This window comes from Topomyia yanbarensis, chromosome 3 (assembly GCF_030247195.1).
Source record: "Topomyia yanbarensis strain Yona2022 chromosome 3, ASM3024719v1, whole genome shotgun sequence".
Classification (NCBI taxonomy): domain Eukaryota; kingdom Metazoa; phylum Arthropoda; class Insecta; order Diptera; family Culicidae; genus Topomyia; species Topomyia yanbarensis.
In genome coordinates this window covers 166601561-166625758 of record NC_080672.1, presented here as the reverse complement: position 1 = coordinate 166625758, position 24198 = coordinate 166601561, and the positions used below count along the sequence as shown (strand labels likewise).

The 24198-nt window shown below is 39.0% G+C and overlaps 1 protein-coding gene across 1 annotated transcript in view; it reads right to left on the bottom strand.

Annotated features, from left to right (window-relative positions):
- Positions 1-768: 768 nt before the first annotated feature.
- LOC131689775 (uncharacterized) overlaps positions 769-24198 on the bottom strand; it is a 471887-nt gene continuing 448457 nt past the window's right edge. Inside the window, exons 5-11 of the mRNA XM_058975067.1 lie at positions 16477-16843; positions 14559-16418; positions 14297-14505; positions 14014-14239; positions 2348-2498; positions 2162-2281; positions 769-2077 (exon numbers count right to left, since the gene is read on the bottom strand). Of these exons, the coding sequence (XP_058831050.1) occupies positions 1888-2077; positions 2162-2281; positions 2348-2498; positions 14014-14239; positions 14297-14505; positions 14559-16418; positions 16477-16843 (3123 nt within the window). The 3' untranslated portion in view covers positions 769-1887. The remainder of the gene's footprint in view (positions 2078-2161; positions 2282-2347; positions 2499-14013; positions 14240-14296; positions 14506-14558; positions 16419-16476; positions 16844-24198) is intronic.

The window sequence follows — 24198 nt, the reverse complement described above, 5'->3', positions numbered from 1 at the left end:
CGAGAAGCTGGGAATGTCAGTAGGAGGCGAGAAACCTTGTTGCAGAAAATCAAATGGAGCATGTCAGAGTAAACGTAGGCACTGCGAGAAGATTCGCTCGGCTTTCACTTAGACATCATCTCTTTGATGTGCTGGAAGCAGGGTTTCTCGCATATCGCATTCTAATGTCAGCTTCAGTTCAAGGTCAGTCAGTACCAGTTCCACTTCAGATTCTCAACATTAGTCAGCGGCCTGACTTAACGTTTATCTGTTGTATACTGGGATGTACGCGGGGTTAAATTATTTTATCCTGCTGCCATGTAAAAAAATCTGTGCCAATCTGTACTTTTTTTACAAACATCTGTAATCTGTACCGTATAGAATCTGTAGCAAAAACAATTCAAAAATCTGTACCTTTCTGGATGAATCTGTACTTGTATCTGTGTGTCACTGCACCACCCCATTCGACTCTCATGGACGATGGTTAAGCAGAATAGAAATTGTCTGTATGGAAGTTGTTCATTTCGTGGTTTTTGTTGTACCGTTGGATAATCGGTAGCAAGAACCGGTTAAATAAAGTCGTTATCAGTACACCAGCTCGAAATGAACTCTGCTGTCTATCGAACGACCAACTACCAATAGAGTACGTAAATAAATATTATTACCATTTCTTACTAAAGCTTATCAACAACTGGCACGACTCCGTTCTTATCCACAAAAACCTACAATATGTGTTGAATCCGAGAAATATTCGGAAGATTTTCTTTCACATAAACCAAACATGTATGGTTAATATTTTGTTATATATTTTCTCATTTTAATAATGCTTTTTCATCACTAAGTGATTCTTTTAATATGTGTGGGTATTTTTCTCCATTTGTTCAAATTTAATAGTAATTATTCGTTTCGTCTACCGTGCATTATTTGCCCATACAGAGACAACCACGAACCTTAGTGAATCACTACTCTACGTTCTATACAACTGGTTAGATGCACTATAATTACTCTGTGTGAATAAATAAATACAGGAATACATGTTCCCAACCTTACTTTGGTGGACACCATTTTTTCACGAAAATTTGGTTTTGGCTTTCAGTTACTCTTGCGGCTACAAGTGAAAAATGCGTGAAGTTACTATTGCACTCCGAAAAACTGCTGATTACAATCACTTGGTGAATCCACTTACGTTGCATCTCTGCACAAAACCCAGTGTAAATCTAAGGTAGCCCAAAACACGCTACGTAAACTATTTGTTCTTCAGTATTGCACTTTTTTGAACGCTCTAACTCGAATATAAAATTGCAAATATTCCCATTTCACAGTCCATTTTTGGCATTTCTGTTCAAGCATTCTCCAATGTTGTTCCGGTAACATAATTTGCTATGCGAGTGAAACCATATTTATGCAAACCTAGACACACGCCATGTTTGAAAACTCAGAACTTGGAAAGTTTATAGTGTCAACCCTCAACAAAGTAATTCTATCACAATATAATTAGAAAACTGGTCAAACTAATAATCGTTAAAATGTTTGTGTTGCGTCATTCAAACTTCTTCTTCCGTTTCCTTATTACAATCTCTGTACAATCTTTGCTTCCATGAACAAATTAATGTTTATTGTCTCAATTCAAGATCAGTTAAAACTTCACGGAGACCGAACTTAAACATAATGGTTCAAAAGGAACGTAGGTCCATTTTCATTTAGAGCTTCTCTCGTAGAACATCTCCTGTCTGTAGAACTTCTGGGAAACTATCCCGGGTGCTACGCTAGATTTCTCTACGGCTTCTACCCTTCTACGCTTTCTAGGCTACAACTCTGGAATTCATTCCAAACAAAATCTACACACTCTGATGATGCATTAGATCACTTTAGAAACCACAATCTAAACCAAATTCTTCTATCACTAGCTTATAGAATCTGCGCAATGACCGGTTCCAGGAGGCACATGTGTTCTGCGCCACGCACCGGCAACCGGTTCAGGCAAAAGTGACGTATCATATCCGGTATCGTCGGGAATGGCCGGCTGAACTGACCGAGAATGAACTGAGCCGTCTCCGGATCGCGTTGTATCCGCATGTGCATGTATCCTTTGGCGCTCCTGTTTTGTGGATATCAGAATAAATATATAGTATATATAGTATATTAGTAACGATCGAGCAAATATGGGTGTTTGATAATTTACTTCAAGGTGAGCGAATAATCCTGCCGAGTCGATTCACTGTTTCGCACCAGGAAACTACCCTCACCCAACGATCGTAGAATTTTCTCTGCATCTATTCGGCTGATCGATCCGTGGTACCACCTGCAAGCAAAGGAAACAATTAGGTTAAATGAAAAACGAATAAAATTACTTAGGACTCTAGCATACCCTTGGCGATCCAGCGGAATTGTGGCATCGATCAGATCAACGTTGGAGCGCGCTGCGTTGAAGCTTAGACCGAGGTCGAGTGTTCCGAACTTTTTCGCCGGTTTTGCACTACACTCATTCAGATTCAACGTTAGGCTCTGCTTGAAAAAACCTGCCGAATAAACAGAGTATCCAATGTTAATGGTAAAGTATGCTGACTATTCTGTTTATTGAAAAAAATGGTAATTGGGTGAATGACCGCTAGGTTAAAACCCGCAATAAACAAATTACAAATGGTATTTGTCTAGTTTAGTGACTATAGTGATAGAATTCCAATATTAATGCGTTTTTTTTCAAGAGGGCGCGTTTAAACCTAAATAAACCGAACTCGAGAGCGAAAATGTGAGTTTTTTACCATAGTTTGATAAACTGAAAAATCAAGTTGTACTTAATAACACTCATAACAATTAAAGTATTCTTTCAAGTGAGCCTATGGAGCGGAGCTAGTGTGATGCAGCCTGGCCGAATATCCGAGACCAATAATTCGAAGCGGCGCAAAGCCGCTGAGGATCCGTCGGACGAGACGTTGATCAACCCGCCCTCAGCATTATAATCAAACTGTGATCGTTTGTCCGTCTATCCATAGGGGCTATGGATAGACGGATAGGTATTTTAGAGCGAATCCGTTATAAACTTAAAACGGAAAACTGGGACTAGGCGGGCTCATGTGGACATGATCGAAAGGAAATGTGAAGAATCCTTTGCCTTCTGCTGGTAGGAGTTGGGCTTTCCACCCAAGTCTACCGCATGGTCGTTTATAGAACATAATTCATCATCATGTTTTACCGCCAACGCCTTAAATTTACCGAAAAGAGTCAACATCCGAGCCGGTTTCTCATATTGTTCAGTTAAGAAGCTAGAAATCGCAATGCTGCTATAGCATGGCAAGTAATCGAATTTACCCGTGCGCCACTTTGTCTATTTGCAAATGCAAAAATTGATTTCTTCTACCTAGTGTGTGAAACGTGAACAAACAATGAGTGACAACGCAAAGTAAGTTGTTACTCCGCTGTGTGCAAATTGTTGGTTTATTCCAGTAGACGGAAGCTGCTCCGAAGCAAACAGGAGCAAAAATACTTGTTTCTTTTTATTCCGGTTTGCATTCCTTGCATAGAGATTGCTAAGGAAACTCCAGTTCATACGACCAAATCCGGTATACAGTCGTCGTAACCACAACTGGTTGTTAAACCAACGACTGCGGACCGGGCCGTAACAAACACCAGCTCAACAACGATCGGGCCCAGTATCACCATATAAATCAACTGCCATTACCAACAGCGAAGTAACAACGATTAAACCAAATGCTTCCAAACGAACAAGCAACACCAGCAATAAAGAATCAAATGCCGATGAAGAAGGATTTGCAACTGCGACTCGTAAGTACAAGAAACAAACAAAAACATCCGACGTGAGCATCATGAATGGGGTCCGCGGACCCCTAGGGGGCCGCGAGATCGTTGCTGGGGCCCCGCGAAGAAAAATATATTTTGCGAGTGCAGATTGAAATTTCCTAATAAACTGAAAAAACCTATTGATAGCATACAAAATCGATATTTATCCGTGGGAGTCCGCAGCAACCCAGGATGATTTCTAAGGGGTTCGTGGTTGAGAACGGCTGCAGTAGGAGAACATGCGGAGACTTGAACAGGTTTTCAGTTAAACCTTCGTACATCTCTAAAAAACCTTCAATCTCACAAAACGTTACATATCAATGTGTAAAAGTATTATGCGTATTCATTTACTTTTTCAAAAGTTACAAAAGTTTTGTTGTGATTGTTTGTTTCTGGTCAAGCATCCCCAAGGCGTGGGGAGACTTGAACAAGAGAAATTTGAAATATCAGGGTAAAAAGGGTTTCATAAATTTAATTTTTTTAAATGCATTTCCTTTTTGGCCTTTTATCTGTGCTGATTACATTGCATGTTTACACGTCACGAAATCATCCATATAACAGCTAACTTTGCTGACTAATAGAGTAGAGTGGGGTCAAGTAGGTCTGTTTTCTTTGGCGAGCTCGTGCGATGGTATTTTTGTACTGATTTTGCTGAACAAGCACTCGTTGTAAAGGTTATACATCCTGCAACATTTTGGCAATAATGGTTTTATGTCTGGCTAAATATTTTTCAAGCTAAATCCGATATGGCAAAGAGTAGGGGAATTGTGGGAAATACCGACACTGTGGGTAAAACCGACACCCCACATTTCCTAGAAATCAAATTTTTATTCATTTCATAATAACACATTATTATTAACACGTTTATTTAGAGCATTTGAAGAAAAATTGGATTTACGTTAGTACGCCGAATGTCATAAAAATAAACAAAACATACGACAGCAGCGTTCATACTCGTCTGGATGTTAAATTTCGTTGGTAGATTTTAAGGTTTTAACCGAACAGAAGCATTTTAAAATAACCACATTTTTCAGTACCTATTATTATCGGCCTGTCCTACGATCAACTAGGTGTATTGAAGACGAGTTTGAGAAATTCAATATTTTTAATTGCTTTTATAAAAAATGTGCGCTGTTGGGGTGAAACCGACTCCCTGTGGTTAGGGTAAAACCGACACGCTGTTAAGATGGTTGTGTATACTTGCGATTCATTTCAAAATACTGGGGATCTTTGTGACACTTCAATTAGCCTATTAGAACACTATAGTATTAGCAGAAATACACAGAAATACTTTTATTGTGTTTATTTCTTGTAAGTCTCTTTAAAAATCAAAAATTGGAATTTTTGCTTATCTGATTCTAAGGAAGCTTTTGCAGTTTCTGCAAAAAGCTAATCAAACCGAATTTCTAGTGTTCTCTTGGTTTGTCATAGACGAACTTTATCACAATGAGACAATGATCTTATGTATACCCCAATAGATCGTTGATGATCAGAGTCCGAAAAATCAAATCTGAAAAAGATAGTTTTACTACGAAGTGTGTGTGTCACTTATAAGTGAATGAATCCAATTAGCAGAATGTAGAACGCTTGCAAATCTTCTCTTACGAAATAAAGTGACACTGGAGGTTGCAATGATGTGCGCAAGGATTATTTGGAAATACTCATATCAATAAATAATCCTATAGCATAAAATACTCTTATTTATAGTACTACGCTTTCGAACTTTCTTCCCCTCACTACATGATGAAGCAATAAAAAGCACATATTTGCATCATACATACTCACACTTTATTAATCACGCATATATCTCATTTTTAATAAAGATAAAGATTTTAATAAAGTGGAGAGAAAATAAATTAAAGGGGGTGTCGATCTTACCCCTATGGGGTGTCGGTTTTACCCGCAGTGCCTACAAAAAGTCACTTTGTTTTCCAAGTTTTACAACCAATAATTTTTAATGAAATTAATTTTTTGAAGCGCTGAAAAAATTAAGTCTTGTTAAGAATTTTCTGAAGAAGAATTCTGCATAAAAACTATAATTTTATTGGTTTTGTGGCAACTTAGAAAAATTGTTAAGCTTAAGGTGTCGGTTTTAACCATAATTCCCCTACCTTTTTCGATGTTTTTAAAATCTGGGGGTACGATAGGTCACTATACCGCCCATGATCGCATATCAGTCCCATATAGATAGGAAATCCCATAGAAAACGGGACAACTACGCGATCATGGGTAGTATATTCGAGGTTAAATTAAACAACATTCACGCCTTTTATTTGAAGAGTATTAATAGGGGAGACCGGGGCTAGTTGGCGGTGTTTTCAGTTTTCAATTTTTACCGCTTTGATGTAGCTAGATCTTGCAAAATAGAACACGCGGCATGAAAGAGTAGACTGTTGGCAACAACTCTGATTTTTTTTAAAAGTGTGTGATGCAATATTTGACGCGGAAAACCCGCCAACTTATCCCGGCCCGGGGTAAGTTGGCGGTATGTGAGGATATACCAAAAACTAAGCAATCAAATGAAGATGCAATTACTTCAAGAGTCCTTTAGGAACATGTTGAATGTCTTTTCGAGAAAACTGTATATTAACCGACATTTGCTATTATATTTCAGTTTCAATATCCCGGCATTTTGACTTTGACGCGTACTCCCTATTCAAAAGCAAATTTTCGAAATTCTTCATGCAATTGGCCGGAATCAATGTCTCCTACATTGGCGAGATATACAAGAAAAAGATTTTTTTACTTTGAAGTGAATTCCAGAAATAAAAATGTTTGACGACTTTTTTGCACTGTAACTACTACCGCCAACGTGCCCCGCGTGCAGCACCGCCAACTTACCCCAACCGCATATGTTATTAAAAATTATTTACAAAATAACTTTTGTTTGTGGATAGATGTAATATCTATGCGGATACTGAAAGCTCTTTTCAAGCGACATCGAAAAATATAATCATTCGGGAAACAGATTGAAAATCACCCTCAATAACGCAAAGTATTTAAAATTTAGAAAATTTACTTGGTATGCTCGAACACACAATATCACCCACAACTTCCACCAAACAAATCGTTTTGCAACAAAAACACATTGGATAACGGGTTTCACATTGCTTGAGGTAGGCAAGAAGAGGCAGCGCTATATGGCTAATAGAAACAGAGAAAAAGCGATTCCGCCAATTTACCCCAACCGTCAACTAGCCCCGGGCTCCCTACGGCAGATTATTTAAAAATTAAATTGACATCATTCAGGTAAGAAAATGAAAGGTGGCAAATGATATGAAAATTCATAAAACAACGAAAGGAAATGTTGAAAAAACATGTTGTTTCGGCAGCTGCATCTGGCTTTGTACTTGCGAATGACTTCTTCGGTGTCCTCGTCGTCGCCAGAGTGTGGAATTGATGTTGTTCATTCTGGCTCACTCCGGCGGCGCTAATTAACCAGCTGTGAGACGGTCAGTAGTGATCTATAGTGCCCCCAAACGGCTGACCTATCGTGCCCCCAAGCGTATGTTTCATGTTGATGTTCGCATTTCATTCAAAACAAAATTATCGAAAAACCAACATAAAACTCGTGTTCAGCCTTAATTTTTACGTAAGAAAAAAACTTACTTAGCATTTTTTACATTGACTAAATGTACTGTACAGAGGACAAAAGATAATGCGTTTTCGCGGAACAATACGCGAAAACAAAAATGACGCCGTAACTAATACAGCTGATCCACGAAAACAGCCCAAATGACAGTCGTCAACGACGTTCTTAACCGTGTCTCTAATGCAATAACATAGCAAAGATAATGCCCTACACCTATTGTACCCCCATACCAATTTGACCCTATTCTACTATACTATAAATATGTAGACTGGTGTTAAAGGTGAGATTTGTTGTAACATGACTTTCATCCACATTAGGTACCACAGAACAGTAAATATCAGAAATTTTGTATCTTTTTGCCTTTCTCAATAGAAAGGTATTGCAATTGCTCTGTAAACCGGCTTTTTAACGGAGGTCCGGAGGGCCAAGTGACATATTCCATTCGATTCAGTTCGTCGAGTTCGGCAAATGTCTGTGCGTGTGTATGTATGTGTGTGTGTGTATGTGCGTTTGTGTGTGTATGTGACCAAAAATGTCTCTCATTTTTCTCAGAGATGGCTAAAACGATTTTGACAAACTTAGTCTCTTCCATTCTTAATTTTATAAATATTAATGTAATGTAATATAGGTTTGAATTTTTTCCAGACACTTCAAAATTTCGAAGAACCTTCATCATATCAAAATAATAGTTCTATTAGTTGAAGTGTGCGCCGCCGCGCCACGCCGTTAGCGCCGATAATTTATACACGTCGCCGATTTCAGAAAAAAAGTGGTCAACTTTTGAGCTACACCACCGACGCTATATACACGCGCGCCGATTTTATAATTGACCTATATGTGTACTGAGTATAAGAACTCAGGTATTTTCTTCGTGAAATGATCATCCTATTGGATATAACACTTTTAAGTCATACTTTTCATTCCCAGTCTTCGGAAGATATGGAAACAAAGGTACTTTCAAACAGAACGGCATTTCCGTTCCGAGTCTGGGTAAGCGAAACTCATCTGAATAGGTGTGTGTTAAGGGGCGAAGCAATATGTGCTTAGAATATCGTACAGTTTGTCGGACCGTTTGTCGTGTTTGACAAGAAATCTACTAACGTTACATCATGCCTTCGATTTTGACTGTTGCTAAACCCCCAAAACATAATCTCATGTATAGAATGATCGATCCATTTTTGTAAGAGACGCTTTCATTTGTCTAAAAAGCCAACCATATCGATACAATAGAACTTTGCCGCAGTTAAAATATAGTAACATATTGAACTAATGATCTTCTTGGTAACCAATGTGGCAATTAAAGTAATGTTGCACCCATTTTAATATGTTTTGCATCATTTGGACATCATGGTGGTACCAGCTCATATAGGAATTTGCTGTGTGACCGCGCTCTTCAACCCGTAACTCCGGAACCGGGAGTCGGATCAACTAAACATTCAATAGTAGCTTATGGGAGCCTTATACCTTTCATTTGAAACTAAGTTTGTGAAAATCGGTTCAGCCATCTTCACACAGACATTTTCCGATCTCGACGAACTGAATCGAATAGTATATGACACTCGGTCTTCCGGGTCTCGGTTAAGAAGTCGATGTTTGCAGTGATTGCATAGCCTTTCTTTATATGAGAAAGGAGAACTGCCATTTCATAATTTTTTTTCATACTACGATCCTTTGCTTACGACATACGTGACCGAAACATTGAGTTCTGTATGTCATACGATCAGAGCAGCCCAGGAAACGTCCACACTAAAATCTAAATCATTGTTCTGCCTTCGATTATTTGGCATAGTTCATAGTGGTAGCTTAACGGGGCCGAAGGTTGTCCATAGAATGGTGCCTAATTACAGTACTTGCACGTAGAAGTTTGCCTCTTATGGGTGCATAGCGTGGTTTGTTTAATAATAATTCCGTGAGTTCTAAGTTGTTTAGTCAAGTAGGAATCAAGAGGATTTCTTCAAGTATCAGATGTGACGGCTTTGACTTCTCCGTATTGCGACATGCATTTTGCAATTGCAGCGATGATAAGTCATGTAACCTTACTTCTATATTGTCAATCTTCATGTACACAGAAACCTTAATTCCAATCGGCCTAACGTGTTCAATAATATCAGTACTGCATTGCGTAGATGATGGTACTGAAGAAAGGCGACTTCCGTTAGTCTAAGCTCCATTTTCAGAAAATATTCTACTTCACAAAAACTCCCTTTTATAGAACAATATTCATTTGAATTTACTCAAATATAATTAATTCCCAGTTGAAAATCACTGTGATATATTGAAAGCTGATGATTTCGCTAAGTCACCAGTCCTTGGTTTAGTTTTGAAAACGTAGATACAACAACCAACATGTAAAGGTTTGAGGAAGAAGTCGTTTTTACTTCCCATCATAGTCAAAAAATATCCCACACCGTATTAATTCCCCCGAATATGTAATTTTTATCAGCGAAGATTTTCAGCGCATCTCGGTCAGAGCCGTCAATATGGTGCACCAACCGAACACTTAAATACCTAATGAAAAGTTTTAAATATATGTCCGCTACAGATTTGTTTCTATTATCATTCGTATTTAGCTACTTGGTGCTGGGTTGCACAATACTAAGAAGGAAATAGTTTTGAGCTGTACTTGGTTGGTGTTTGTATCAGTTTGGGTCGTTACGTGCTGCTTGCGGAGGCTATCATTTTTATTTCCGATGGGTGGAAGATAGCTTATACACTCGAAAAAATCGATTTTAAACCATCTGACCGCAGCTCGTTCGTGATTCGTTCACGATAATCTTCTGGAAGTATTGATTGAACTGGTTGGTTTCTATTAGTTAACTTTTTTGGATGGACTACATTTCAACATCGGGAGATAAGGTAATTAATATGATTCAACCGGCTCCGTGAACTGACTGTAACGATTATTTTATGCTAGTAACGAGGACCAATTGGAACAAAAAAATTTCACTCAGAGAACGTTTTCTTGGGAAAACTAATCAACCCTTATCAGCGCTATCAAACAGTCAATCTAGAATTTAATTTGAACATCATTTTCTTCAACTATTATTTTCGTTTCCGTCGTGTCGAAATTATTATAATATACATACACGGGAAACCCCGATTTTTAATCATCTGACCGAAGCTCATTCCTTATTGGTTCCCGCTAATTACATGCACAGAGACGCAAATCTCGAAGTTTTTGTTCGAAGCTCCTCCTCTTTGACAATGTAGTAAAACGATTTCATTCGATGGCCTGCCCATTTAGCTTCGAACGCAAACTGAATCGTTCGTTTGTTACATTCATCGTACTGGCAACATGCGTTCGGCTGGTCGCGCTTTAGGAGGATACGCGAAGGAAAAACACTGGGTTGGTTTGTACCACGCTCTCGTTTGCTGAGAAAAGCTCATTACGCCGAGCATGTCGGCTCCGGAGCACTCGTATACCAGACAGCAGCGAATATTTTACCATCGAACTATTGGAGGTAACAGGAAATGATGTCCGTTATAACAAAAAGAGCAAAAGAAGGCCTGCGCAACTTGAAAAGCAATCTTTCCGAAACAACGTTTTTCAATCCAGGTGCGAATCGTCTGATCTCTGAACCATCACAAGCAGGTACACTTTGAGGCACATGCCTAGATCTCGTGTTTGTCAAAAACGGCAATGTAGAAGCCCGAAGATATATTTCGTACTTTTCATATCACAGAACACTACTTGTTTTAATTTATGTAGTGGTTAAATTTGAAATGAAATGTGAAATATACAACACTTGGTAAAATTATATCCGGTTGACAACCTACACCCACACAATGTTAGAATTGCATGCAGGACAACAGCTAAGCCCAGATTACCATCATTTTTATAAGGGAGCGTTCATAAATTACGTAACGCTTTTGGGAGGAAGGAGGTACGAAAAATTGTGATATATATTTGACATATTAGGGAGGGGGAGTTCGCTAGTAACATGTATTTCATGAAGAATTTTTCCTTCAAGGAAAATGTTACTTAATAGTGGCGGAGGATAGAGCAATTTGTGACATTTTGTTACAGGGAGAGTCAATTTTGAACTATTTTTGTATAACGTAATTTATTATTGGTTCCTAAAGAATATTTTAAAATATTTCTCGCCCAAGTAACATTTTATCCGAAGATTCCGTTGATTATCAACACATTTGAAGTACAAGCTCCTTTTGTATTCTACATCGCTCCGGTTTTGTCGCAGACATTACCCATCTATCTTTTATTTCACAGAACACGCAGAGATTTCTTATCTGATTTTCATTCAGTACCATCTAATGGCATATCTGTACTACATCCCCTCGTACCGTTTTTCATCCCAACATCAAATTACTGTTTGTGCCAAAACAAAACGGTGATCCAATCAAAACAATTACTACAACGTGTTTCGAATATTCTACGGCAACATATTCACATGATGTCCCAACAAAAAAAAACGAACTCGTGTAATTTGCTCATCTGGCTATTAGTCCGCGCCTGATTAATTCATTATTTATTCCGTACATGCTGGTAAACAATCCCTTCATCAATATCTAGAACTGAACCTCTGCCGACCGCGAGATGGCGTGGCTAAAAAAAAGTACAGCATCCACCCACGACGCTGCATGTGACAATGAGACACATATTAAACATTTACAATTGCTTGTTCGACGGGGGAACTGTAATTACTAGCCACTGCTGCAGCCGTCAGCTGAAATGGTCGAACCGGAATCAACATGCTGTTTGCGTTGTTAGGGTCGATTCTGCATAGCAAACAAAAAACGTTTGCAACGTGGTGCCTTCCATACATTAGGGAAGAAGTAGAGTGGGGATTATAGTCGCGCCTCTTTTGGCGATTTACTGTAGACTAGTCAGTGACAATGGGTTTAACTGGTCATTCAAATGGTCAAATCTTTCACCATCATTTGTAGTTTACGATAAAAATTACTTCGCACAATACAACTTGTATACGAGATTCCCTTCACATCTCATGGCTTAGTAAGAAGGGTAGCATGCTTTGAGGTGTTGAACTTATTTTGTTTGCAACAGCCAGATATGCGCTGTACTATGGAAAAGCCCCTCACAAACAGGTGGTCAAAAAATATTTTCATATCCTATTCCTTCTTTATTTTACCTCAAACGTTAAATAGAAAAGAGATGTTAAGTAGGCTCATTGATAGAAGCTAAGATAGATAGATAGATAAGATGATAGATAGATAGATAGATTAAGACTGTCTTCATGTATCTATCATAACATCTGTAGGCTGATTCGCGATGTGAAATGTTTTGAAATTTCTTCGTGTCATGAATCAATAATTACACATGAACAAGTAACAAGGGAGAATATATCCTACAATTCACTTAGCATGAGTGTGGGATTATATCACTGTCGATATGACAAAAGGGTGTGGAGGTAATGTAGTGCATTCAAATGGGGGCAACGCAGTGTGTTTTCCCTAATTAAGGTTCTTAAAATATCATTGCTCGTCTATATTACTGTTATTGAAGAAAAAATTAACTTCGTGTTCAGAACATCATCTAAATAATATATGAAATGGTTTTAACTGTGAGTCATAATTTGACTCTGGTTTTAAATTATTAGATTGCAAGTTACCCACTTTGTAAAATGTCATTGTGTTCGAAAACAGAAAAATTATTCTGAAATTTGTTAACTTCAATGTTGCATAAGCTTAAGCGATTTGATGGGAATGTAATGCTACATACACACTTTGTTTGGCAATAATGCAATCAGATCAAAATTTACATATTTTTTTTCCTTACTATGAAGTAAATAAATACCAAAGTGCCTAGCTTTTTATTTCGCTGTCCACGCGGAAACCAAATTAAATGGAAAACCGCGGGCCACGTAAACTGAAATTGCACTAAAACATGATCATTTCAAACATAAGGGATGAACAACACACTGTGCAAAATTTACCTATCATTCGAATGTTTTCCCCTTTCCTGGTTACTTTAAATTCCCATTCCAAATCAAACTAATGGCTGCCGCTGACTATCAGATCGATGGTCCCTTTGTTTAGAATTCTCTTCGTCTAACGGTCACTCAGAACAACGTATCGTATCGGCGGACACGCACAACAACATCCAGCCCACGATGGGTGGGGTGAGACGTCACGTATGCTACGTCAAACATCCCAAAGCCGCAGCCAGTTTTCGAAAAATGGAGGAGATTAATTCCTTCTCCGAATACATAATATGGTTGATGAGCACCTGCGCTAGCCCCGGAACCATCAGATGTGCTAACTGATACAGTTCAATACATAATTTATAAACATTTGGCGCTTGTAAATCATACAATCTGATAGATGAAATGGTCATTAGATCGAATCTTTTCGGCTTTATGGTTCAATGCAATGGGGCGCGGCTGTCAGAATAACCATTAGTGCGTGTTACACGTTTCAATCATGGTACCAACCAGTTGGGGTGATCTAAAACAGTAGGCAGTAGGCGGTGAACCGAATGGGGAATTAATTATTTAACACGAGATAGGTAGGTATGATGCTTCGATGATAAACACGTAACTCTTCCTACTCTAGCTCGGTTGCTTCTGATTGAAATGTTAACACAAAACCGCAGAATGATACGGTCGTAAATTTTTAATGATCTGTAAGTACTGCTTGTGCAGTATGATGCGAATATGCTTGCTTACCTCCAACCAATGCAGCTCTGTTGTCGGAGTCTCGCATCGACAGGCTGGAAGACGCCTGAGATAGCCCACTGGATTCCGTGCTCGTCTGTAGCAGAATGCCGGAGGTGGAAGGTATTGCAATTTGATTCTGATTCTGGGACATGCGAAGACGTCGTCTTAGTTTGGGCATGTCGAAGGGAAGTTCTCCAACGTCAACGGAGGTAACGCTTCCAGATGTGCAAGGTTCCTGAAAACAACATGGTTACAGATAAGCGGAATTGTAACGTGTTGGAACAGATACAACCTGTAGCAAATGAGCTCGTCGTCGTCTAAGTTTCGGCATGTCGAATGGAAGGTCGCTGAAATCCTGAGCTAGAATTGGCTTTCCACAGTCTGATTTCTCCAAACCCAGTGATGCACGTTGAATGCCCAAATTTAGGAAGTTTGTCCGTGATTTGACATCTTCACGCGAGTGCATCGAAATTCCACTATCCGAACCTTGAATTTCTGGACCTGAGAAATGAAACGTTTGCAATTACGTGAAACATAACGACGTATCCGCTTACCAGTTATTAGCAAAAGTGTTTTGTTCGGTGCTGAGCGCCTTTTGGGTGCAGCCAACTTCACAGCCTCATTTTCGTCGTTTTCCTTTTTTGCCATGACGCCAGTTGTCGCGTCATCCGGTGACTGCTTCTGTGAATTGTTTCGATTGATATCGGATGTCTCCGAGCCCGGCTCCTGGGAAGATTTATCCGAAATCGGACTCAGGATATTTAGTTTATTGTGAATTACCACGGGTGCTCGCAGAGGAAAGGCTATCGTTGGCCCCGAATCGGAACTGTGCGAACTTAGCGAAGAGGAATGGCGTGAGTCTGAGCTGGAAGTACTGCGGTTTCCTTCACTTGTACTTGATTTGAGCGATTCCATGCTTCCACCACTGCTGGAAGTAGCCATACTTTCTGTGGATGAAAAGTTCCTTCCTCGCTGCTTGTGGCTACGATGGCTGCGCTTCAACTCCAAAACACGTTCCGGTTCCAGGCACATCGTCGACCGGGGTCTCTCGCTGTTTTTCGGACTATTATAGGAGGAATTATTAACACTACCATCACAACTGCCGGAAGGAGGAACTTCACTATTACGTATTGCCTGGATGTCTAACCGGAGATCTTTCAGTCGCGGATGCTGAGCCGCATTGGAAGAGGGAAGATTAGGAGCACTTTTTATGCTGTTAATGAAGAAGCGCTCGTGTTTGCCGGGAAATTTCATTGGAAGCGGCGCGGTTGAGGGCGGGGAAGGCGTATAACCACGTAGTGGAAGTTGAGAGGAAGACGTGGAATTTGCGTTAGTGATATTGTCTAGTTGTTTATCGATTTGGAGTTTTTCCAAATCCTGTGAAAGGTTTGTGTCGTGAGTGGTTTCAATATCCACCGTGGTTTGAATCTGCGTCACTGAAGGTGTCTTTAAAGAACTTTTTGATCTTTTCGTTTCAGCGCGTTTGCTCCTATCACGGTTTTCCTTATTCTGATTCGAAACCATGTTGCTAGTGCTGCTGTTGTTACTTTTATTGAGCTGCAGCAATACGGACTGGTTGGTTACACGATCCACCTCATCCAAGTCGTCGTCCGACCGGGTAATCTTCGAATCAAATGCCGTCTCGTAGATTTGTCGTGTCCGAATGCTTGTCATGTCTTCGTTCACAGTTGCTGAGTTGTCACTGAGAGTACAATCCGCACAGTCATGCGCGCCTGGCTGATGCACGTAGAATATACTTCGGGGTCGGAAAAGTTCATCGTTGTCCTCGCCGAATGCAGGTGTTGCGCATGCACAGACTCCCGCTGAACCAAGCATCCGATGTGGTGGCATAGAAGGGTCAATTGACGTAGGAAGGTTACAATTTCCGCGCACTAGTGCCAATGCTTGGGCATGCCAGTCTCTTCTTTTTCGACATTCAGAACAGTCTGAATCGTCCGAGGTTGTAGTGGATGGAGAGTCACAGCGAATTATACGGACTCCTTCCTCGGTTATGGAGTAACGTTTTGGTAGACAAACTTCTTTCTCAGCTCCAGGGGTATCGAGGCTGCTACTTTTTCGATAACGAGCTCCGAGTTCCTTTTGCCGAGTACTCGCCGACGATGCTCTACTGGCGGTTCTTTTAGGTTCGCTGAGTTCTTGTTGGAATTGAGTAGCAGTCGATTGTTGTGCTTGATCTTGGTTTTTGTTTCTCAATAAATCCGAATAATAATAGGGAGACGGATTCCGTTTCGAAGTTTCTGGAACGGTGGTCTTGATTGGACTTTGGCGTGGAGGCAGAGGATGAAACAAATCCTCTGAGATGCTGTCCGGTGAATTTAGCTCCGGTATTTTACTCAGTTCATCATCTTCGTCGTCATTTTCTTCGTCTTCAGAGGAGGCCGGCGCAGATGAACCTACAAAAAAGCACATATTATTTCCAAAACAACGTTAACTAACCGAAATTAGCCTCACCTGAGCTGAAATTCTGATTGATGTACTTAACTTCACAGTTACTACTCGGTCTCCGTGGTTGCCGCTGCGGTTGTGATCTGCCAGTACTATCTCGTTTGTAGCTTCGCCTGGTGTCGAAAATCTCCTCAACAGTTTTAATGGCTACTGCATTTGCGGCTGCCTCAGTAGCCGTTGGGATGGAAGCAGACGGAACAAACGAGGGTGGAAGTTGCGGTTGCGGCTGATGCTTCAAGGAATGATGATGCTGGAGAGTTCCCGCTCCCTCTCCACCGATGCCGATGCCAATGCCGACTGTTACCACTCCCAAACTGTTGGTCGGAACCGCTGACAAGGATTGCTGCAAATTTAATGGTTCTAGAAAGGAAACCTGCAATTGAAAAGAATGTGGATTGGAGATCTAATTATTCCATCGGGTCGTGAACAGCTTTTTTGCCTCAAGAGCGTTGCCTGTTGCAGAACAGAGCCCTTCCAAAATCAGCTCCTTCACATCAGCAGATGTGTTCTCTATCCGCCAACAAGTTTCAATTGAAATGGAAAATCGTAAATGAAAAAGCAATTATGCGTGTTGTGTGCAGATCAGAGCAAATATAGCATTCCAGCACAATTAGCATGATGACTCTCGAATGTGCATGAATGCTGTGTCGTGTGTGGTTGCTTATTACAGCCAAAGCGTGATTTTAAGGAACCGTTCTACATGCATGTGGTGTTTTCACTGTATATGCCATTTGATTCCTGGCCACACAACGTTTGCCTAATGCAAAGCGAATTGATAAGCGGGACACGTTCCGAAATCGATGCGTTTAATTTGAAAGGCAGGAGGAATTCATTAATAGCAACTAGCAAAATTATATAGGAAATAGCATTAACAACCTCCAGAGATGTTGGTTGGTGTTTATTTCGGTAATAAATCACATTGGCATTTAATTAGAACAAGTTGCATTCAGGTTGTAATGATAGCGATTATACTTGTATTTTTCAAAACTGTTTTATGCAATTGAACATAGAAAGTGAATTCAGGATGATTAACCAACTGAAAAGCAATAAATCTTGGCACAATTGCAGTTATAAAAGGTAATTTCCTTCGCTTATGCATATATTGGATGATTTAGTTTTTTGTATTGAATAGACAATTGATATGCAAGATGTTGAGTTAATCATTTGAAATCTTTGAAGGATCAACTAGCGACTCCACAACGATGTTTAAAAGCGAGCGCATTTTCTTAGCGAAATATTGGAAAATGGAATGGCAACGCGTCGTATGAACCACAACTGAGATGAAATAATTCATTTTTTGGTTTTGGGCGTAAGTGCCAATACCTTATTTAAGACTTTTTTGGTGATATTCAACAGGAAAAACAGGTCGTAATGTGACAGTTAATGGAAAAAACCTCTCAGAGGCAGAATTCGAACCTGAAACCCTTGGGACTCCAGCCCAATGCACAAACCCCTATGCTAGCCCTTGGGATATGATGATGTCCCAGAAAGAACACATTATATCGCATTGGCGACAGTATCTTCCTCTAAAGCACCTTTTTGATCCGTTTAATTTGTGTATTAATTTCATCCTTGACGTAATTTCAAACAAGATACGATTAAACAAGCCGTAATTCGCGAAATGACGAAATATAACCGTGTTCTGTTCATGAAAAATGTATTTTTCATGCACAGTGGCAATTACATTTAATAACATCCAAAAGAAACGCCATATGCGGAGAAAAATTACATGATTTCCGGAATTGAACGTCATGTAAAATTAAAATCAAATGTAAAACTATGTCATTTTTGATGCTCGTACATGTTAGGGTCAGGATATGAACAATTTACACGACTTTTTTCTAGGTGCGTAGTTCAAGATGACATCAAGATCCTTGACGGGAATGCTCGACAAACGGTAGTTGAACTGTATCAAATAACGTCTCCACGCAAACACGACGACTTGCTCGGGTTTAGAACCATTCTGTTCAGCTGACACCACGAACTAAAACTTTCCTGTTCACGTTCAAGTAATTAGGCATTGATTGAAACACGTATCTATCGAAAAATATATTTTCATGTCGTCCGCAAAGGAAAGGCACGGTCCTTGTACTTAGATATTAAAGTCATTAAAATAAATTAAACTTTGATTGATATTAAAGTCATTAAAATAGAGAGAAGAGAGGGGCGAGGTGGCTTCCTTACGGGATGCGCAGTGCAGATAGATAGTTCTTAATGCTGATTTGGAGTTACCTTTCATCGAGATAGGAACGACTTCGTCATGTATTCTTCGCAGTTTCGTCGTCGTGTATTGTCACTAGTTTAATTGTGTTTAGTTTAACTTAGTTTAGTTTAGTTCATTTAGACAAATTTGTCAGTTGGACTTTTTTATACAAATACAAATCAGCTAAGAAGTTGTCCGACAATAGCTAGATAGCTTCACTATAGCGATATTTTGGTTGATTTTGTCGAAGGCCGCTGATAACCCAAGTACATTCTCATGGGTTCAACGACCATACAACCTCATGAAATACCATGAATATGGTCCGCGTCAAATTTTTCAAGCATCAAAATGGTATCAAAAGCCCATAAAATACCAAAATATGGTTTTTATATGGGATCTTCCAAACCATGGTGATGGTGTTTTCATGGGTTGGATCCATTTAAAACATTATCAAAACACCGTAGAGTGGGGGTGAATTTCGACCATTCGGTGGAATTATAGTCTTTCTGTCCGCTCGGAAGATCCATTTAAATAGCGTCGGGTTGCAGTCCATCGGTGAATTCATCGAATACCTACGTTGTGTATGAGAGCAAGTTGGACGTTGTCGATAATTTAGGCATAAAACCATGTTGGTGGTCTACGATATAGTGCTTTTATAGTAAAAGAAAATAGTGTCTAAAACAATCAGCTTGGATAGTTTGGATATTATCGATGTTCTATTGTGTCCCTTTTATGGACTGGAAGCAATCTTACTAGAAATTATTTAGGGTGTAGATAAAGGATGCCAGTAGGAATCACCGATGTTGGTTTCACTTTTTTATTCGTGTTTATTTTCTGTCGGTCTCTGTCCGCATTGAGTGCCTATCTCCATCGCTTGAGAGGTGACCCTAGCATCTGGATTCTAGATATCGGCACATCAACATATGGTCCGGGAACAACGGTTTTACTTTCGAAGGAAGACGTGACCACAGATTGCGATTTTTTCTAAATATCTCTGTCACTCGTAGTTCATTTGGTATCTTTATTTTTTGTTCTGGGAAACAAACTCATAGACTTTAATTCAAGAAATTAAGCAACTTTTTACAAGTGAAGTAATAAGTAACCTTCCAGAAATGAAGTTATTTTTTAAAATTATTTTCGTGAGTTTTCTCAAAAGACTAATAAACATAGGGTCCGTTCATATACTTGGATAAAAAAATCCTTCGTTTTGACCCTCTCCTCCCCCTCCGTGGGCAAGCGTGGACAATTTCTGTACCCCTACCCCTCCCAACGATGTCCAAGTGTAATTTTTAAGATTTTTTGGGTAGTTTCACAAAAATAAATTTTTGGAAAATTTTCCAGTGTGTTAGACTATTATGATGCTGTAGGACTTGATGAAATTCGTTCAAACTACAACTACAGAATGGCATACACTTCTTTAGTCTTTTGTGAAATTTTCATGAAAATGTCTTATTTCTGAACGACATTATGATCTTATATATTTACGTTTTAAAGATTCATCATAATAACACAAAATTGAAGCAACCTATGGATTATTGAATTGGCTCGTAATTTCAACCAACAAGCTTTCAAATCCAAAATTAGTGGGATTTGACCAAATTACAGCAGATCGAATCAAGTGATTCAGGCAAATTTTTTGCGGATTTGGTTTCGTACCACTTACTCTGATTTTTTTATTTTATTTTTATCTTTTTATGATTTTTTGCAACAATCGATGTTTTCTATTTTCACAGATGCATACACACTAGTGACAAGAAAAAAATTACCCCCATCGGCCTATTGGCGCCCTCTATTCGGTTACAGGTGGAACTAAAGTTTTCTAACCAAAAGGTAACCCGTATTATTGCGCACTTCCCACCAACCTGGACTCCGCACTTTCAAAGTGCGAGTGATCTGAAAACTGCGAGCTGTCAAAACACATGTATTTCCAGTGATAGAGATGGTACTTTCATAGACAGACCAGTCGAACTAACCAGTCTATGAGAAGAATTTAATGAAAGAGTGGTAAGTGCGCAGTGCGGTTAGAATCCAGTTTTTAGTGCCACAAACAATATGTCCTACAATTATTCTGAACATACAATTGAGCTAAATCTAACCATTATTTCACAAAAGAATAGTGCACTGCTAGGCCGCTTGCAAAACTGGCTCAGATATCACTTCGCTAAAAGTTTAATAACTTCTTTCAACAAAGTCGGATTCACTAGCAGTCTTCAGCAAAGTTGTAGAAAATTAAATTATCTATCTTATTTTCACTTACAGTGATAATACAATGCATACAGTGCCACCTAGCGGCGACAATGCGAGCTAGTGGGTTTTCTCCATATAACTTGTTGAAAAATCCCATACAAACTTCAAGCACGTTGGTCCGGTAACTAGACTTGTCCGATTTGCTTCAAATTTGGTGCCAGTGCTCCTGGTGGGATTATGAATCGACTCAGAGGTGGGCTGATTGAGCTTTCAAAAATTTATCATTTTTCTGGGCAGTCTAATACACACTCATACACCATTATTTGACTAACACCAATGACGATGCAAATTTGTTTCATTTACATATAAAAAGGAAAATAATACAAAGTCCAAGTGGACATTTTCCAAGCTCCCACTCCTCTCCCCAAGGACAAGCGTGGACTTTCTCATGCCCCCTACCATCCCATAAATTGTCCACGTGGTATATGGATGGCCCCTAAGTATAATATGAATGTAATAGACATTTCCGCAATTTTATTGAACAAAACCAGCTAATGAATCATAGTTTGGATAAATGAGGCACTATCGTACCCCAAGGTGGATTAAAACAGGTTGTTTTTTATATTGTAACACTTATTTTTAGCGGTGAGATATTCTCGGTCATAAGTTATAATAAAATTGTGCTACTGGATTGATGACTGAAATGGTGGTAGTTATAAAAATACAACCAATATTCACTACACCTAGTGAATCAATCTAAATATGTAAAAAAATTGGTAGTTTAAAAGAGATGGTAGCAGAATTGTCAGGATTCGATACGCCAACAAATAGTTTTTTTATTAATTCCACGGTAGTAAGTGGTCGCAGGTGCCACGATTGTCTGAAACTAAACAAGGTGATTGATTTGATTCGAATGCCGCTAAGTGTAGCGTTTCAAATCGTCTCTGATACGATGTATACATGTATAACATATATTTAACTTGAGCTCGTTACTTATGTAGAACGAGACAATGGTTTATACCAAAGGTATAAGATATATGTTCATATTTTACTGTTCTTCAGCAAGTCAATCGGAAATGAAAAAATCCCTTTGGTGAAAGTTTTCATATGACCACAGAAAATCAACATTAATATCGAATTTAACGACTATTAGTTCTGGTTTCTTTTCTCTTATCAGCACCATAAGGGTTAGTTGGTATAAAATACTGTTAATGACTTTGTTAGTTAGGTCAACATAGACATGATAGAAAAAACTTGTATCCCTCTATATATGTATATATAGCTCGCAATATTGTGTAGTGTCAAGTTGGGAAACAGCAAAACTTCGTAATTAGTTTGTTTCTGTTTTCTTTAGGTAATAATTTCCATGGCTTTTGCTTTCCCTTGTGACCTTTTTGCGTACATAGCGCTGATTTTTTCGTATATGCGCCAATAAGTGGTACATATTCAAATACATTCCGTATCGGAGATTGAATTTTCCTGTTTATCAGGGTATTTCTTGCGAGCTCGAAGATGGAGATGACATAATAATCGATTTAAAATTATGTAAATTCTACTAAATATCTAATTCAATTACCTTTCACCCACCATTTATGGCAAGCACGAGATAGGAGGGGAGAAATAAATGTCGTCCTCCCACCCTGCACGCTAATCCCAACGTCCCACAAGCAACTTTCCGATATCGGTGTCAAAATATTCATGAGCCTAATCGAATTAACCTATGGACAGAATTTATTCCATTTCCATCCCCACCGACCAAATGGGGGCGCGGCTTCGTTTAAATTTCAGCACTTTTCATTTTTCGGAATGAACTTTTATTAGGACAGACGTTGCAGTTTGTATATTTACGCCATAAATTAGAGGTGTCATAAATTATGGTCCTTCGTGGTTTCCTTGCCGTAAACTGTTAGCAGAGTGCTTGTTTTACGTCAAAATATGACAGTAGTGTTGAACCAGGTGACTCACAGTCAAGAAAATATAACCGTGTTCTAGACGCTACTTGCGAATAAGGGATGTACCACTTACACCTAGATGAAGCCCCCAAGGATCCATCAATTTTCACGCTATCACACGCACAATCCAACCAGCAGAGCTGATAGAATCAAACTCCAGTCTGCTGCAGGATGGGATGCGACCTGGCCCGGTACGCATCACCCGTACGGCCGTTCATCGTTGGTCGGTGTGATCTCATCAACAGCGCCGTGGGACGCCATCACATGGTGGATGGCGCGCTTGCATGTTCCTCACGCTGATCCACCAATGATGATGACAAGAGCCCCGGGGACTACCGCTGATGGGAGATTACGTTCCGATTTATTTATATTCTAGCGTACACGCTTTCTGGGTTGCTGGGACGGGCCCCCCAAATTCGAAATCTCGTTTCCTGAATTGAATTAGCGCGGATCCGGATTTGATATTGAAGCTGGGTTTAAGATTTGTCGTTGTTTACTACTGAATGCAGGATTAAAGCACTTTTCAAGCTTGGATGAAAATTCATACCCAAGAAAATAGATACTGCCATTTCTATTTCAACTTTCGTTGAGAAGAGTGTATTTGGATCATGGAGAAGCTTTAAATAAAAAAGTTTTCCTAACAACAACTTTTAACAAATTTTCATAATTCATACTATTTGCAGTCAAAAGTACAATTTTATTTTTGAATATGAAAAATTTTCTGAAATGTAGTAGTTCTCGAGATATTTTAAATTATGTTTTAACAACCCAATCATTTTGTTTTTTAAGACCTTTTCAGAAGTTATTCGCGTTTCTCCATCAACAGCAATTCGTTTTTCGTAAGGCCCATAACATTTCCTGTAACTTTCCCATTGACATCAATGCGATATTGTAAACCATTTGAAAGCTCCATGAAAACAACCACAATATAATTCAACTATATAGTTCAATCATCAGATCCTATGGTTGAATAATACTTTGATTGTTTTTATATAGCTTTCAAATGGTTTACAATATCACATTGATGTCAATGGGAAAATTACAGGAAATGTTATGGGCCTTACGAAAAACTAATTGCTGTTGATGGAGAAATGCGAAAAACTTCTGAAAAGGTCGAAATAAAATAAAATAATTGGGTTGTTAAAACAAAATTTAAAATATCTCGAGAAAAAAATTTAATTCAGAAAATTTTTGTTATAAGAATTTTGATTTAAAATGGCGTTCAGAATCATATTCAAAAATAAAATTGTACTTTTGACTGCAAATAGTATGAATTATGAAAATTTGTCAAAAGTTGTCGTTAGGAAAACTTTTTTATTTAAAGCTTCTCCATGATCTAAATACACTGAAAAAGCTTCTTTTATGTACCGTAAACTGGGGTGACTT